Source organism: Vipera ursinii (assembly GCF_947247035.1).
Source record: "Vipera ursinii genome assembly, chromosome: 2".
Classification (NCBI taxonomy): Eukaryota; Metazoa; Chordata; class Lepidosauria; order Squamata; family Viperidae; genus Vipera; species Vipera ursinii.
In genome coordinates this window covers 260,208,491-260,221,243 of record NC_139513.1, presented here as the reverse complement: position 1 = coordinate 260,221,243, position 12,753 = coordinate 260,208,491, and the positions used below count along the sequence as shown (strand labels likewise).

Sequence of the window (12,753 nt, the reverse complement as noted above, 5' to 3'; positions counted from 1 at the left end):
TGACCTCTCAAATGGTGGTTAGAAGCAACCGCTGTATTAGTTGCAGAACTGCTAATCCTACTTGAATTTGAATTTGAATTTGAATTTATTTATTTATTTATTTTTAAAATTCCATTTATATCCCGCCCTTCTCAGGGTGGCTTACAAGCTTAGCAGTAGCCTTCATTCTGTGCATATGCCTGCTTATTAGGGCTTTCGCACACCCCCCAAGCAGCATTATTACAAAGTCAGCTTAATTGCCCCCAACAATCTGGGTCCTCATTTTACCTACCTCGGAAGGATGGAAGGCTGAGTCAACCTTGAGCCTGGTGGGACGAGAACCTGCACTAATTGCAGGCAGCTGGTGTTACTTAAGGAGGCATTAGCCCACTGCGCCACCATATAAATTTATATGCCCCCCTTCTCCCTAAGGACTCAGGGCGGCTCACAACAATAAAAAGTTAAAAACATAAAATGCAAAATTTAAAAAAAGAATTAAACAATGAAGTAAATGCATAACAATAAACCCAATAAAACCAAATTTAAAACTACAGTCAGTCCATGCCCGATTGTTGGAACATCCATGTCTTCAGGTCACGGCGGAAGGACTGAAGGTCAGGGGCCATCCGCAGCTCCGGGGGCAGTTCATTCCAGAGGGTTGGTGCGCCCACAGAGAAGGCTCTCCCCCTGGGGGTTGTCAGCCGGCATTGCTTAGCTGACGGCACCCTGAGGAGGCCGACTCTGTGGGAGCGAACCGGGCGATGGGAGTTGATAATGGCAGCAGGTGGTCTCGCAAGTACCCCGGGCCTAAGCCATGTAGGGCTTTAAAAGTGATTACCAGCACCTTGAATCGCACCTGGAGGACAACCGGAAGCCAGTGCAGCTCGCGCAGGAATGGTGTAACATGGGAGTATCGAGGAACTCCCATAAGCACCCATGCGGCTGCATTTTGCACCAGTTGAAGCCTCCGGGTGCACTTCAAGGGCAGCCCCACGTAGAGAGCGTTGCAGTAATCCAGGCAAGAAGTGACAAGGGCGTGGGTGACCGTGCATAGGGCATCTCGGTCCAAAAAGGGGCGCACCAGGCGAACCTGTGCAAAGGCCCCCCTGGTCACAGCAGTTAGATGATCCTCCAAGTTAAGCCGTGAATCCAGGAGGATACCCAAGTTGCGAGCCAAGTTGCAATACCTCCCTTGGAAAGCTTTTTCTTCAAAAAGCTAAATGTTTCTCTCTTTTCCCCCCCAATATTAAGTTTGGGACCTTTGCATTCTGTTAGAATTCAAGAGCACCCAACAAAGTTGTTTTGGCCACAGCTTGATGGTAAATGGAGTCAGACCAGTTGAAATATACTGAAATTTCATTATGGTAGTTAAAAAAAAAATACCTCAAAGCGGGAGTATTAGGGGAACACTCTGGGCCCCAAAGAAAACCACTCAGTAGAGCTCATAGTGATTAATAAGCACACTGCTTGCTTCCTCCCCATCACAGCAGCAGTGCGCTTAGGACACCCAAAATCTCACGTTCAGTCATTCACAGAACCCCCAAATCTCTTCTTCTCTAGTCTCATGTCAGGAGAAAATGTTCTCTTTTCCATTCAGAATATAGTTAGCCACGTGCACTGTATTTGTGGCTCCTCTTTCACATCAGCAGCCTCATGGGAGTCTCAGGTATAACATTTCATCTGAGCTGAAAAAAACTGGATAAGCACTAGGATGGCAGTTTTCATATTTTTCCTTACTACAATTTTATCAAGAGTCAGAAGCTGACCTATAATATCCCTGCTGTATTTAATTTGGCTTGTTAAACATGGAAATAAATAGCTAAGCAAGTCTAGCAGTCCCTCAAGGCAACTGTTGAGTGTTGCTGAATATTGCTTGTTAGAGTAAAGGAGAGAGAGAGGACACATGTTCTCCAGCCATTAAGCTAGTTCATTTTTCTAAGAAATTGATTCAAACAAATATGTACATGTATGTTTTTGTAGAAAATAAATGATATACTAAGAAAGAATGAACAGTTTCATTGGGCTACTTGATGAATTTAATGTTTTGATATAACAGATGTAGTATATTCCAGAAAATGCAGATTCATCTTAGCCTGACTTGGTGAATCTGATCACAGCATCATTTTTTTATTTATGAGTTGGAGAAAGTTGTTACCATCTCAGATTTAAGTAAGAAAAAGTTCAGATATTATTGAATTAAGATCTTGGTTTAAAGTAAGTGCATTTGAAATCTTTGTGACAAATTGAACTATTTGCACATTCAAAATGTTGTAGTTTAAAATTCATAAATAAATAAAGGAATAAAATAAAAATATAAGTTTTCTCAGTATGGTTAGACAATTAAATTAACCTAGAATGCTGGTTCAAATCCGCAGTTCCTTTTCCTTTCGTAGGAGAGAAAACGTATAAACCTCAACATTCTCTTCACAACCTGTTTTCCTTGTTACTTTCTGGGAGGAGGGTTCATGGTATCCGAAGCAGAATATCCAGATTCAGTCACAGTTTTGTGCCATAGAGTATTAAACCTTGTGAACTCTCAAACTTCCTCTTTCTGCTATGTATTCAAGATGGATAGTGATTAATATTTATATGTAAGGATGTGGGTATATACATATGTTGTATATAGCATGTTTATATGTGTGTTAGTATGTGTACACTTTTGAGAGCAAGCAACAGAATTTCATTTTAATGTGTGCCAGTATGCCCATAGGTTTATGGTTGTAATCACAGATCAAAAGCTAGGATAATTAATTTCAGTAAGCCTCAGTTTTGATTTTTTTTGGCTTTTAATTGAATACAAAATAAATTATTTCACAATACAAATATATTAAAACTTCTTTATTTAGGCTATTGAACCGGATAGCAAAAAGAAAAAACTGGTAAATAAAGAATATAATGACAAATCTTCGAAGTCTCTACAGGGTAGAAAAGAAGAGAGTAATTCAGTGGACATGCAGAAAACAGGTAAGTTCTAAATATTGTAATTTCCAGGAGTTGTCCCAAAAAATAGGAAATACTCTGTAACTGCGACTTTTGTGGTCATCTAGAAAATCGGGGAGCAAGATAGAATTAAGGAACTTTCCTTGGCTTTTTATTTTGTCATTTACAAAGTTCACTCACATATACATTAGTATTCACCACTGAAACTTAACCACTATAAGTTTCAACATTTACACCTGTTTGATTTTCTGTTATATTTTGTCAATATTTTAAACTGCTAATATCTGTAAATCTGTATCTTCTACCACTTTATTTGGTTTTGATATTAGACTTTCATAAATGTGTACTCTCATAAAGAAGCAGAATAGAAGATTTTTGGAAATTAATGAGAGCAGTACATTTTCAAAGTAATAAGATGTATGAATGATTTTGATAACAGATTTCTGGATATGAGAAGATCAAGAAATAACTAGTGCATAAAACAGGATGTTTGTAGACAAAAAAATCCCTATTTTTGCACTGTTGTCAAGGGAGAAGCAATATAGCTTAAAGACTGATGTTATATAAGGTAGCCAAAGCTATGTAGTATTGAGCAGGATAGGTACCAACATAATTATTGGATAAGAAAAGTGTATGGAAGAATGATGAAAAATATTCCTTGGATGTAGTATGTTTGAGATAAAACATTTTTATTTATGTTGCTAATGAAGGGAAGACAAAGAAATGTATACACTCTGAAATATGCTCAGAAACCTTTGAGAAATTGAGAGCATTTAGCCGTTTGGAGCCTCCAAGAAATAGAATTCCTTCAGAAGCTTTTAATGGAAAAGAGTCAGTAGCCCTGAAAAAAGTTAGCCAAAGCTATGTAGTATTGAGCAGGATAGGTACCAACATAATTATTGGATAAGAAAAGTGTATGGAAGAATGATGAAAAATATTCCTTGGATGTAGTATGTTTGAGATAAAACATTTTTATTTATGTTGCTAATGAAGGGAAAACAAAGAAATGTATACACTCTGAAATATGCTCAGAAACCTTTGAGAAATTGAGAGCATTTAGCCGTTTGGAGCCTCCAAGAAATAGAGTTCCTTCAGAAGCTTTTAATGGAAAAGAGTCAGTAGCCCTGAAAAAAGGCCAACATTCTGTGATTGGAAATAATGAAACAAATGATACTTTACATCCCCCAGATATAAGTAAGGTAATCAGTTCTTTGCTATTTTTTGATTTACCTGTTACAATTTAATTGTGAACATTGACTGAATTTTGAAGATGCTAAGACAGATTTCACTTTTGTTAAATCTTGTATCATCCTATTCTGTATTACAAATGAACACTTGACAATGGTAGTAATCAGTAAGATTCAATAATGAAGATAGTGCATGTTAAGTGGTGTAGATAATTGTATCAGCATGTGATGTATTGGTAGATATGGCAATGTACTGGAAGTCATTTGCTGATGAATAAAGACTATATTCATGGAGGCAATTAACTATAGTATATACATGTGTGTCAGTATACTTGGTGTGTGTGTGTATGTATACATACAATATACAAACATATACATAGACTACATTTCTGTATGTGTGTCTGTTTGATAGCCTGGTAACGTGAAATAGCATGAATAAGCATCAAGTAATTGCAGCTGTTTGCTGAACCTGGCTGGTTTTGAAAACCTAACACCACAAATTCTCAGGTTTGTGTGACAGACTGGAATATGGAAAAACATATTGGAAGAAAGCATGGCAAGCTACTTTGTACAGGATATTGCTGCTAATAAAATTACATTGACATGTCTGAAATTCCCAGGAATTGAATTCCTCTTGAAAATTTTACTTTTAATTTATGTGTTGATCTTAATTGTCTGCCATTTAATATGTTACTCAAAGGCACATCTCAATTGTTTTCTGATGGATATAGCTCTTGAGGACATTCCTTCTGCCAGGATAGAAATGGCTTTGGATCTAAAGGTGCTTTAGAATTGTTCCCTGATAAGGGGTAATTTACATCCTTATCTATGCCAAATAGAATTAGAATAGACAAATTTCCTTTTAGAGTAATTTATAGGAGAGAAAAAATAAATGTTCCAATAGGGAAAAGGGTTAGGAAACCCATTTTCCTCTTTCCTGTTTTAATTGGGAATAGCTGATAGATTATGGAAGAAGAGACCTGTGTTTTTGCACCCATCTTTCCATGAGATTGCTGTGCTAATCCTAATAGGATTAAGTAATGATTTTAACAGATCTTGGTGTTTTCTAAAACAAAGGAATCTATTTCTATAAAAGTAAACCATATTAAGTTCAACAAAGCTTATTCTGAGAAATGTACATGTAGGATTGCTACATAAATCATTAATTTTTCAAGGCTGTGCAACTATAGATATATCATTCTATATATCTATTGAAAAATTATTGCATTTTTTCTTATTAGTACAACTTTTAAATTATCATTAAATTTGTTTTAATTTTTGATCTTTTAAAATATATTATATATGTGTTAAGATATAATTGGAAAACAATACAAGCAAAACTAGAAAATTACCAGAAAAAATGCTAGAGAATTTTTATAAATTTGCAGTTTGGGTTAAAATAGTTTACTTAGTAAAATGCAGCCATTAAACAGAACTGTTATAAAGAAGAGCTTAGTTCCTTAGGAAAAAGTAATAATAAAAATGGGCATACCATTTCTCTTTGAGGACACAGACTAAGTACCGTCATAATGCAGTACTACCTGATCATGATTTGAGTTCATTGACTTTAGAAGAGAATATTTGTAGCTTAGAATTGAACTGTGGAGTCCTTGGTGCTCACTGAGCTTGGTTTTCTTGCAGATGTTTTATTACCCAACTGAGTAACATCATCTATGTTAAAGACAGACCAATGTCTGCAAGAAAACAACCAAGATCAGAGAGTATCAAGGACCCCCTAGATCAGGCATGTCAAACTCATGACGTCATGTGACGTATCGGGACTTTTTCCCATTGCTGGCAATGGGGTGGGCACAGTTTTGGTGTGACGCATCCAGCCTGTGGGCTGGCAGTTTGACATGCCTGCCCTAGATACCGTATATACTTGAGTATAAGCCGAATTTTTCAGCCCACTTTTTGGGCTGAAAAATTCCACTTCGGCTTATACTCCAGTCAACAAAAAAACTTACCGAGGACTTGTGCGCGGCCGAGGCTTTGGAGCTTCCGGGATCGTGCTCACCTCTCCCAAGCCGCCGTCCGGAGACCTGCCGAAGTTTGGGGAGGTTTGGGGAGGTGCGCGCGCACCTCCCCAAACCTCCCCAAACGAAGCCGGGTCTCCGTTCCTCCGCCCCCTGCCTGCCTGCTTCTTTCCACAGCGGAAAGAAGCAGGCTGGCAGGGGGCGGAGGAACGGAGACCCGGCGACGTTTGGGGAGGTTTGGGCGCCTCCCCAAACCTCCCCAAACGTCGCCGGGTCTCCGTTCCTCTGTGCCCTGCCTGCCTGCTTCCTTCCACAGCGGAAAGAAGCAGGCTGGCAGGGGGCGGAGGAACGGAGACCCGGCGACGTTTGGGGATGTTTGGGGAGGCGCCCAAACCTCCCCAAACGTCGCCGGGTCTCCGTTCCTCCGCCCCCTGCCAGCCTGCTTCTTTCCGCTGTGGAAGGAAGCAGGCAGGCAGGGCACAGAGGAACGGAGACCCGGCGACGTTTGGGGATGTTTGGGGAGGCGCCCAAACCTCCCCAAACGTCGCCGGGTCTCCGTTCCTCCGCCCCCTGCCAGCCTGCTTCTTTCCGCTGTGGAAGGAAGCAGGCAGGCAGGGCACAGAGGAACGGAGACCCGGCGACGTTTGGGGATGTTTGGGGAGGCGCCCAAACCTCCCCAAACGTCGCCGGGTCTCCGTTCCTCCGCCCCCTGCCAGCCTGCTTCTTTCCGCTGTGGAAAGAAGCAGGCAGGCAGGGCACAGAGGAACGGAGACCTGCCGACGTTTGGGGAGGTTTGGGGAGGTGCGCGCGCACCTCCCCAAACCTCCCCAAACCTCCCCAAACTTCGGCAGGTCTCCGGGCGGCGGCTTGGGAGAGGTGCGCGCGATCCTGGAAGCACCGAAGCAAGTCCTCGGTAAGCTCTGGGCGGTCACTTGCTTCGCGTCTCCTGAGGGAAGGGGGGGCGACTGGAGCAGGCGTGTTTCCTCGCCTGCTGGGCACCGCGATTTGCCCGGGGAACGCACGTGGAGCGAGGAAGCGGACAGCCAGGGCTTCCCGGAGAGCCAAGGCCACACAGGGTATTCCTGTGTATTCAGGCTTGCAAAATGGCGGATCGAGCCTCTGCTGGCGGCAGAGGCTTGCAGAATGGCGGATCGGCTTATACTCGAGTCAACAACTTTTTCCAGTTTTTGGGGGTGAAATTTGGGGTCTCGGCTTATACTCGAGTCGGCTTATACTCAAGTATATACGGTAGTTGATTTTTCATCCTTATTCTCAGTGTGTTCCATCTTTGAACAAAACATTTAACTCTATTTTATAACCTATCTGATGTGCCTGTTTTTCCAGTCCAAATGCTTCTCTAAATTGCTTGTGTACTCTCTGCTCTGTAACATGTCTGCTATGGTAACAGTTGCTCACCAGGTTGTTGGCTATAGTTGTCTTTCCAAGTAAACACCTCTTGGTTTTTCCACACTTGCAGTGTTACTTTGAGAAGGCTTCCAATTTTGTTTGCTTCCTGGGTTAGATTTGGCATTCTGTCACTAATGAAAGGAGGATGAGCTGGAATTTAGATCTATAATAATTTTTTGTTCCTTCCTGAGTAATACTACTTTTGCTAAACATTTTCTTGTTAATATATTCTTTTTATAGAGAAGAAATGTCTGTCATTTTTTCACCATGAATACGAGATCTGAAAATACGCAAAAAACATCAGATACAACTTTTAAAAAAACAACCAAAATTGTACATACACCTCTTGAGCTCCAGTTCTTAGAACTAAAAAAACAGTATAAGGATGCTATTCTATGCATTGAGTGTGGTTATAAGTACAGATTTTTTGGAGATGATGCAGAGGTAAGGCTCTTCTCTAAATGGCATTGTGTTATAGTTATATGTTGCTGTTACTAATATGCATAATTATTGAGACGCTTATGTGCAAAAGGTCAAATGTGATACTTTATAAACTTAACAAGTGAGATAGGAGGTATAAGCAGACATTGGTTTATATCTTGGTAGAGAGGTTATAGCTACAGCAGCAGCATGCTGTTTAGTGGCTCAGGTAGCTTCTTTTTTTCTTGGCTCCAAATAATGCTTATTTATTTATATAACAACTTATTTGAGAGACTGATTTTTACTATTTGATACAAATTTGTTTATATGTGTGTTTTAATTTTAAAATTTGCTTGAAATACAAAATAAGTATTGACAAATATTAACCCTCTAAGTTCCTTTTTTGTGCTGCTGCATGCCTAGACAGAATTATACAAAATTATAATATATTAATAAGGTTGTAGTCTTATTTAATCTTTTGAGACTTTTAAAATTATTCAAGATATTTCAGTAAATGTCGTTAAATAGTTATTATATAAGTAGTCTTGGACTTACAACCATTTTCTTAGGCACAGTTAAAAAGTACAATAGTGCTGAAAGTGTGACTCATGACCAGTCCTCCACTTATGATAGTTGCAGCATCTCTCTGATGTTGTGATCAAATTTGGGGCACCACTTGGCAACCGGTATGTATTTTCAATTGTTGCAGCTTCCTGGAATTACATGATTACCATTTATGAACTTTCCAGGGGGCTTCCAGCATGGAAAGTCAGTGGGGGAAACCAGATTCGCTAAATGAGGTAAAAAAAAGGTCATAAAATCAAATGTGACTTCCTTGTCAACTATATTGCTTAATGACAAAGTTTCAGTCTTCTCGTGGTTGTAAGTCAAGGACTACCTGTGTGCACATAAGAATTTTGTAGTATCTACATGCTACTAGAATAAATTTTTAATTATAATCTATAATCATATTTTATAGATTGCTGCTAAGGAGTTGAATATATATTGCCATAAAAACCACAATTTTATGACTGCCAGCATCCCAACACACAGATTGTTTGTTCATGTTCACCGTCTTGTAGCAAAGGGATACAAGGTTTGCTTCTAAAGCTACATATATAATTCTAGTTTTATATTAGCTTGTTTTTCAAAATTGAATGCTTTCAAATAAAATATTCCAAATCAAGTGGCCTTTCCTACTTCCGAATTTGAATAGTGGTTTGTAGCTATAATCCCAAAACAAAACTATTGACTAAATGTGTTTTTGAAATAATCAAAGCATTTAATTCTCACTGATTTTATATGCAGTTATCCAATATTGCTTATTCCCTCTATTTCTTTTGTTGTTTGGTATCATTTATGATATATAATTTTGGCTTAGAACTCAGGAAGCTATTTTATAACATTAGATAATTGATCCATCTGTCTTAGTATACTATTTCCTTTGTTTGGTGAAGAGTGTTCAGTATTTTAGGCAGGGGTCTTGAATTTCTGCAAGCAAAACAAATGCTCTGTTACTGAACTGCAGTTCTTTGCTTCTTGTTTAAAATGATTAGTAATGGGAAGGTTTCTTAACTGTCAGTTGTTACCCTTCAGGATATCACAGGCAACTTTGGGAGGATCACAGTTTTTTAAAGCTAATTAGGCTTGTGCAGGCAAAGCAAGGAGCAAAGTCTGGAGTGAATTTTAACTCTGCTCCCATTTTACTGTACAACCCTAACAAAGCAGGTTTGTATAGGCAAAAAAAGGAAGCATAGTTGATCATATGTTATACTTATAAAATATGGTACAAAGTCATGTATCAGTGTTTCTTGCTGTTTCCCAGAGGAATAATTAAATTGATAGGTATAATTTCCATCAGGTTGTAAAATAAGATGGTCAGAATAATGAATGCCTTTCTGGATGCATGATATTCATTGCATAACATAATTGAGGGCCATAAGGAAGAGAAGTGGTAATAGAATTCAGCCTTGTCTAACACAAGTAATAATTTCAAAGAGGTCTGTGTGGCCATTTTCAATATTAACACAGCAGCTTGCTCGTAGGTATAAGTCCTTAAACATAGTAATGCAGATTGTCAGCACACCATATAAACATAGGATCTGCCAGAGATATTTTCAGTGAACCCTGTCAAATGCTGTCTTAAAATCAACAAATTTGATAGTCAGTGCATGTCAATACTCAATGCACTGATATATGATATTTCGTAAGATGAAGATTTGTTTGTAGCAGGATCTTCCGCAGCGAAATCTTGCTTGTTCTTCTCTCAGACATTGGTATACGGCATTTTGCAGCCACCTAAGGACAAAAAGTCTTTCCAGGCGTTGAGAGGAGAGTAATGCCCCATATTACCTTTCTTGGGGATTTTAACCATAACCCCTCTTTGCCAATCCTCTGGAACTACATCATTTTGCCAACATAGTTGTATAACTTTCCTTTCATTAATCAGCTTCCATGATTTATCTTGAATTCACTGTTCCTTCTGTTTTCCTCATCATTTTCCAATGATATTTTGGGCACAATCTATAATGGTATTTCTAAAGTTGTTCCATCTGTCTTCTGCATCCTCTGCTTCCTCAAGAACACCAAAACAGTTTCACAGTTCTAAAGCAAACAAAATTGGCAATAGTACGATCCTTGAGTTTCACTGTTGCAAATGGTCTTTGTGATATGGGCTGTTTTTGTTTTTGAAACTGAACTTTTATTTTTGCCCTTATACCTATGCCATTCAAACCTTAATTCATGGCCTTTCAAATCAAGCAGCCTCTTATTCTGGAGGTTCACCCACTCTTTTAACCAAACCAAACAGCATGCAACAAAACGCAGTTTCAAATCTGGTAAATCCAGACCCCTCTGGGGTATGTTCTTGTATCATGGAAAGACGATCTCCACTTCTGACTAATACAAATAAAATAAATTTCATTGAAGGATTGATCATCCAGTGATCGCCAGGTTATCTTATGAATTTGTCAATGCTTCAAGTATGTGTTTCCAACACAAAGTCCAAAGTCACAGAAGGATGTCATTTGTTTTCCATTTTCACTAAACTGAGTTCAGATATTAAAATTGCCAGTCAGGACTCTTAAGTCATAATTTGGAATGCTGTCAAAGGTATCTTGTTGTTGTTCATAAAATTTGTCCTTTGTCATATCATCTGAGTTGTTGGCTTAAAGAATGGCTGCTTTGACATGCCATGTACAAAGTGAGCTGTAATTATCGCTGACCAGTTGCCAGCCAATGAGTGCCTCTGTTTCTTGTTCTCCCAAAATGAGGCCAACCCTGTGTTCATGCTGCTCTTCAGGGCTGCATATAAGATGCTCTTGTCATTACTATTAATTAGGCCACTCTCTGTCCACCTGATTTCACTGATGCCTAAGATGTCTAGCTTGTAGTCATCAAAAATCCACAGAAATTGAGCAGATCATCCAACCTGATGTAATGTTTTCACATTCCATGTCCCAATTCTTGTGATATTCCTGGCTGAGAAGATCGTTTTCGACTTCTGGCACCAGACCTCATTGCCAGTTTGTTCCAGTGTCATCATATAAGTTATATGGCTAGAAACAGAATTCTCACCTGGTTGATTAAATTTTCTTGCTATTCTTCTTGCTGTTTGTGTAGTGGTTATAGCTACAGAAGCTATATAGCCCAACACTCAACCCTCCTTCTTTCTCATTCGGACTCAGGACCAGCAATGATGGAGTTAATAATAATTAAGTCAAAATTCAGTATTTGTTTGTGTGTGTGTGTATATATATATATATATATTGTGTAATGTTTTTCAGTGCTTCATGTTTTCTGCTTCTCTTGCAGGTAGGAGTAGTAAAACAAATGGAAACTGCTGCTTTGAAGGCTGTTGGAGAGAACAAAAGTTCTCTTTTTACCCGAAAATTAACTTCACTGTATACAAAAGCTACATTTCTAGGAGAAGATATCCTTTTATTATGGATGTTAAATTATTTTGATAACATTTATTTTCCTGCACCTTTTGTTAGTATGAAATATACTGTTTTTTCTTCTACTTACATTTATACCTGCTTTTTCTGTTTTGCCTCAAATTTGCCCATATTAGGAAAGATGGTTTTCCTGTTGTGTTGTTCTATGTATTAAAATAGCATTTTATTATATAGATTATTGTACAAAACTTATTACATGGATGTGATGTGTTCTTAACTTTAATTCTATTTGCATCAAAAAGTTTATCACTGGGCTAGGGGACAAATGATTTGGGGGGGGCTTAAAAAATAAAAACAAATCTATAAAAATAAAAATGAATCATTTGGAGACTCTTGTTTTTTTAAAAAAGTGATACAGGGAACAAAATTTAGAGGTTTGTAAAATAAATTGGAAAAAACCCACACTTTTCTACTTTAATAATGTAGAATTTCCATCCTTACTAGATAGAAAACAAAGTCTTCACAAAATGTCCTTGTAAAAGTTTCAGACCAGCATATTCTATCTGGGTTATATAAAAAGTACATAAAGAATTAATTTCCTTTAACACTTGATACATTTGAATCCCCTGTTGAAATTAGATAATTCAGTGGAGGCTGAGGAAATCTCTTCTAATGTCTGGGATAATTATCTTCTCTGCATCTCTGAAAATAAAGAAAATTTAAACCATAAGAATCAGAACATTGTTTTAGGCATAGTGGTAAGCATTTCTAAAGAGTTTTTATTTATAATTTTAGCTTTAGAAATTGTAATTGTTCACAATGTATCCAACTGTACTTTAATCCAAATACAATTTAGTACTCAACGCATTTTGATGTGAACATTTTGTCCTGGTACTCTTTGTTTGGTACTCAATGCACAAGCTAGAATTGGTTGGTGTTGGTTACCCT

At 38.3% G+C, this 12,753-nt stretch overlaps 1 protein-coding gene across 1 annotated transcript in view; it reads left to right on the top strand.

Annotated features, from left to right (window-relative positions):
* Positions 1–12,753, top strand: part of MSH3 (mutS homolog 3) — a 69,162-nt gene that overhangs the window by 583 nt on the left and 55,826 nt on the right. The window contains exons 2-7 of the mRNA XM_083357270.1: positions 2,826–2,943; positions 3,913–4,118; positions 7,730–7,933; positions 8,889–9,005; positions 11,723–11,840; positions 12,421–12,563. Of these exons, the coding sequence (XP_083213396.1) occupies positions 2,826–2,943; positions 3,913–4,118; positions 7,730–7,933; positions 8,889–9,005; positions 11,723–11,840; positions 12,421–12,563 (906 nt within the window). The remainder of the gene's footprint in view (positions 1–2,825; positions 2,944–3,912; positions 4,119–7,729; positions 7,934–8,888; positions 9,006–11,722; positions 11,841–12,420; positions 12,564–12,753) is intronic.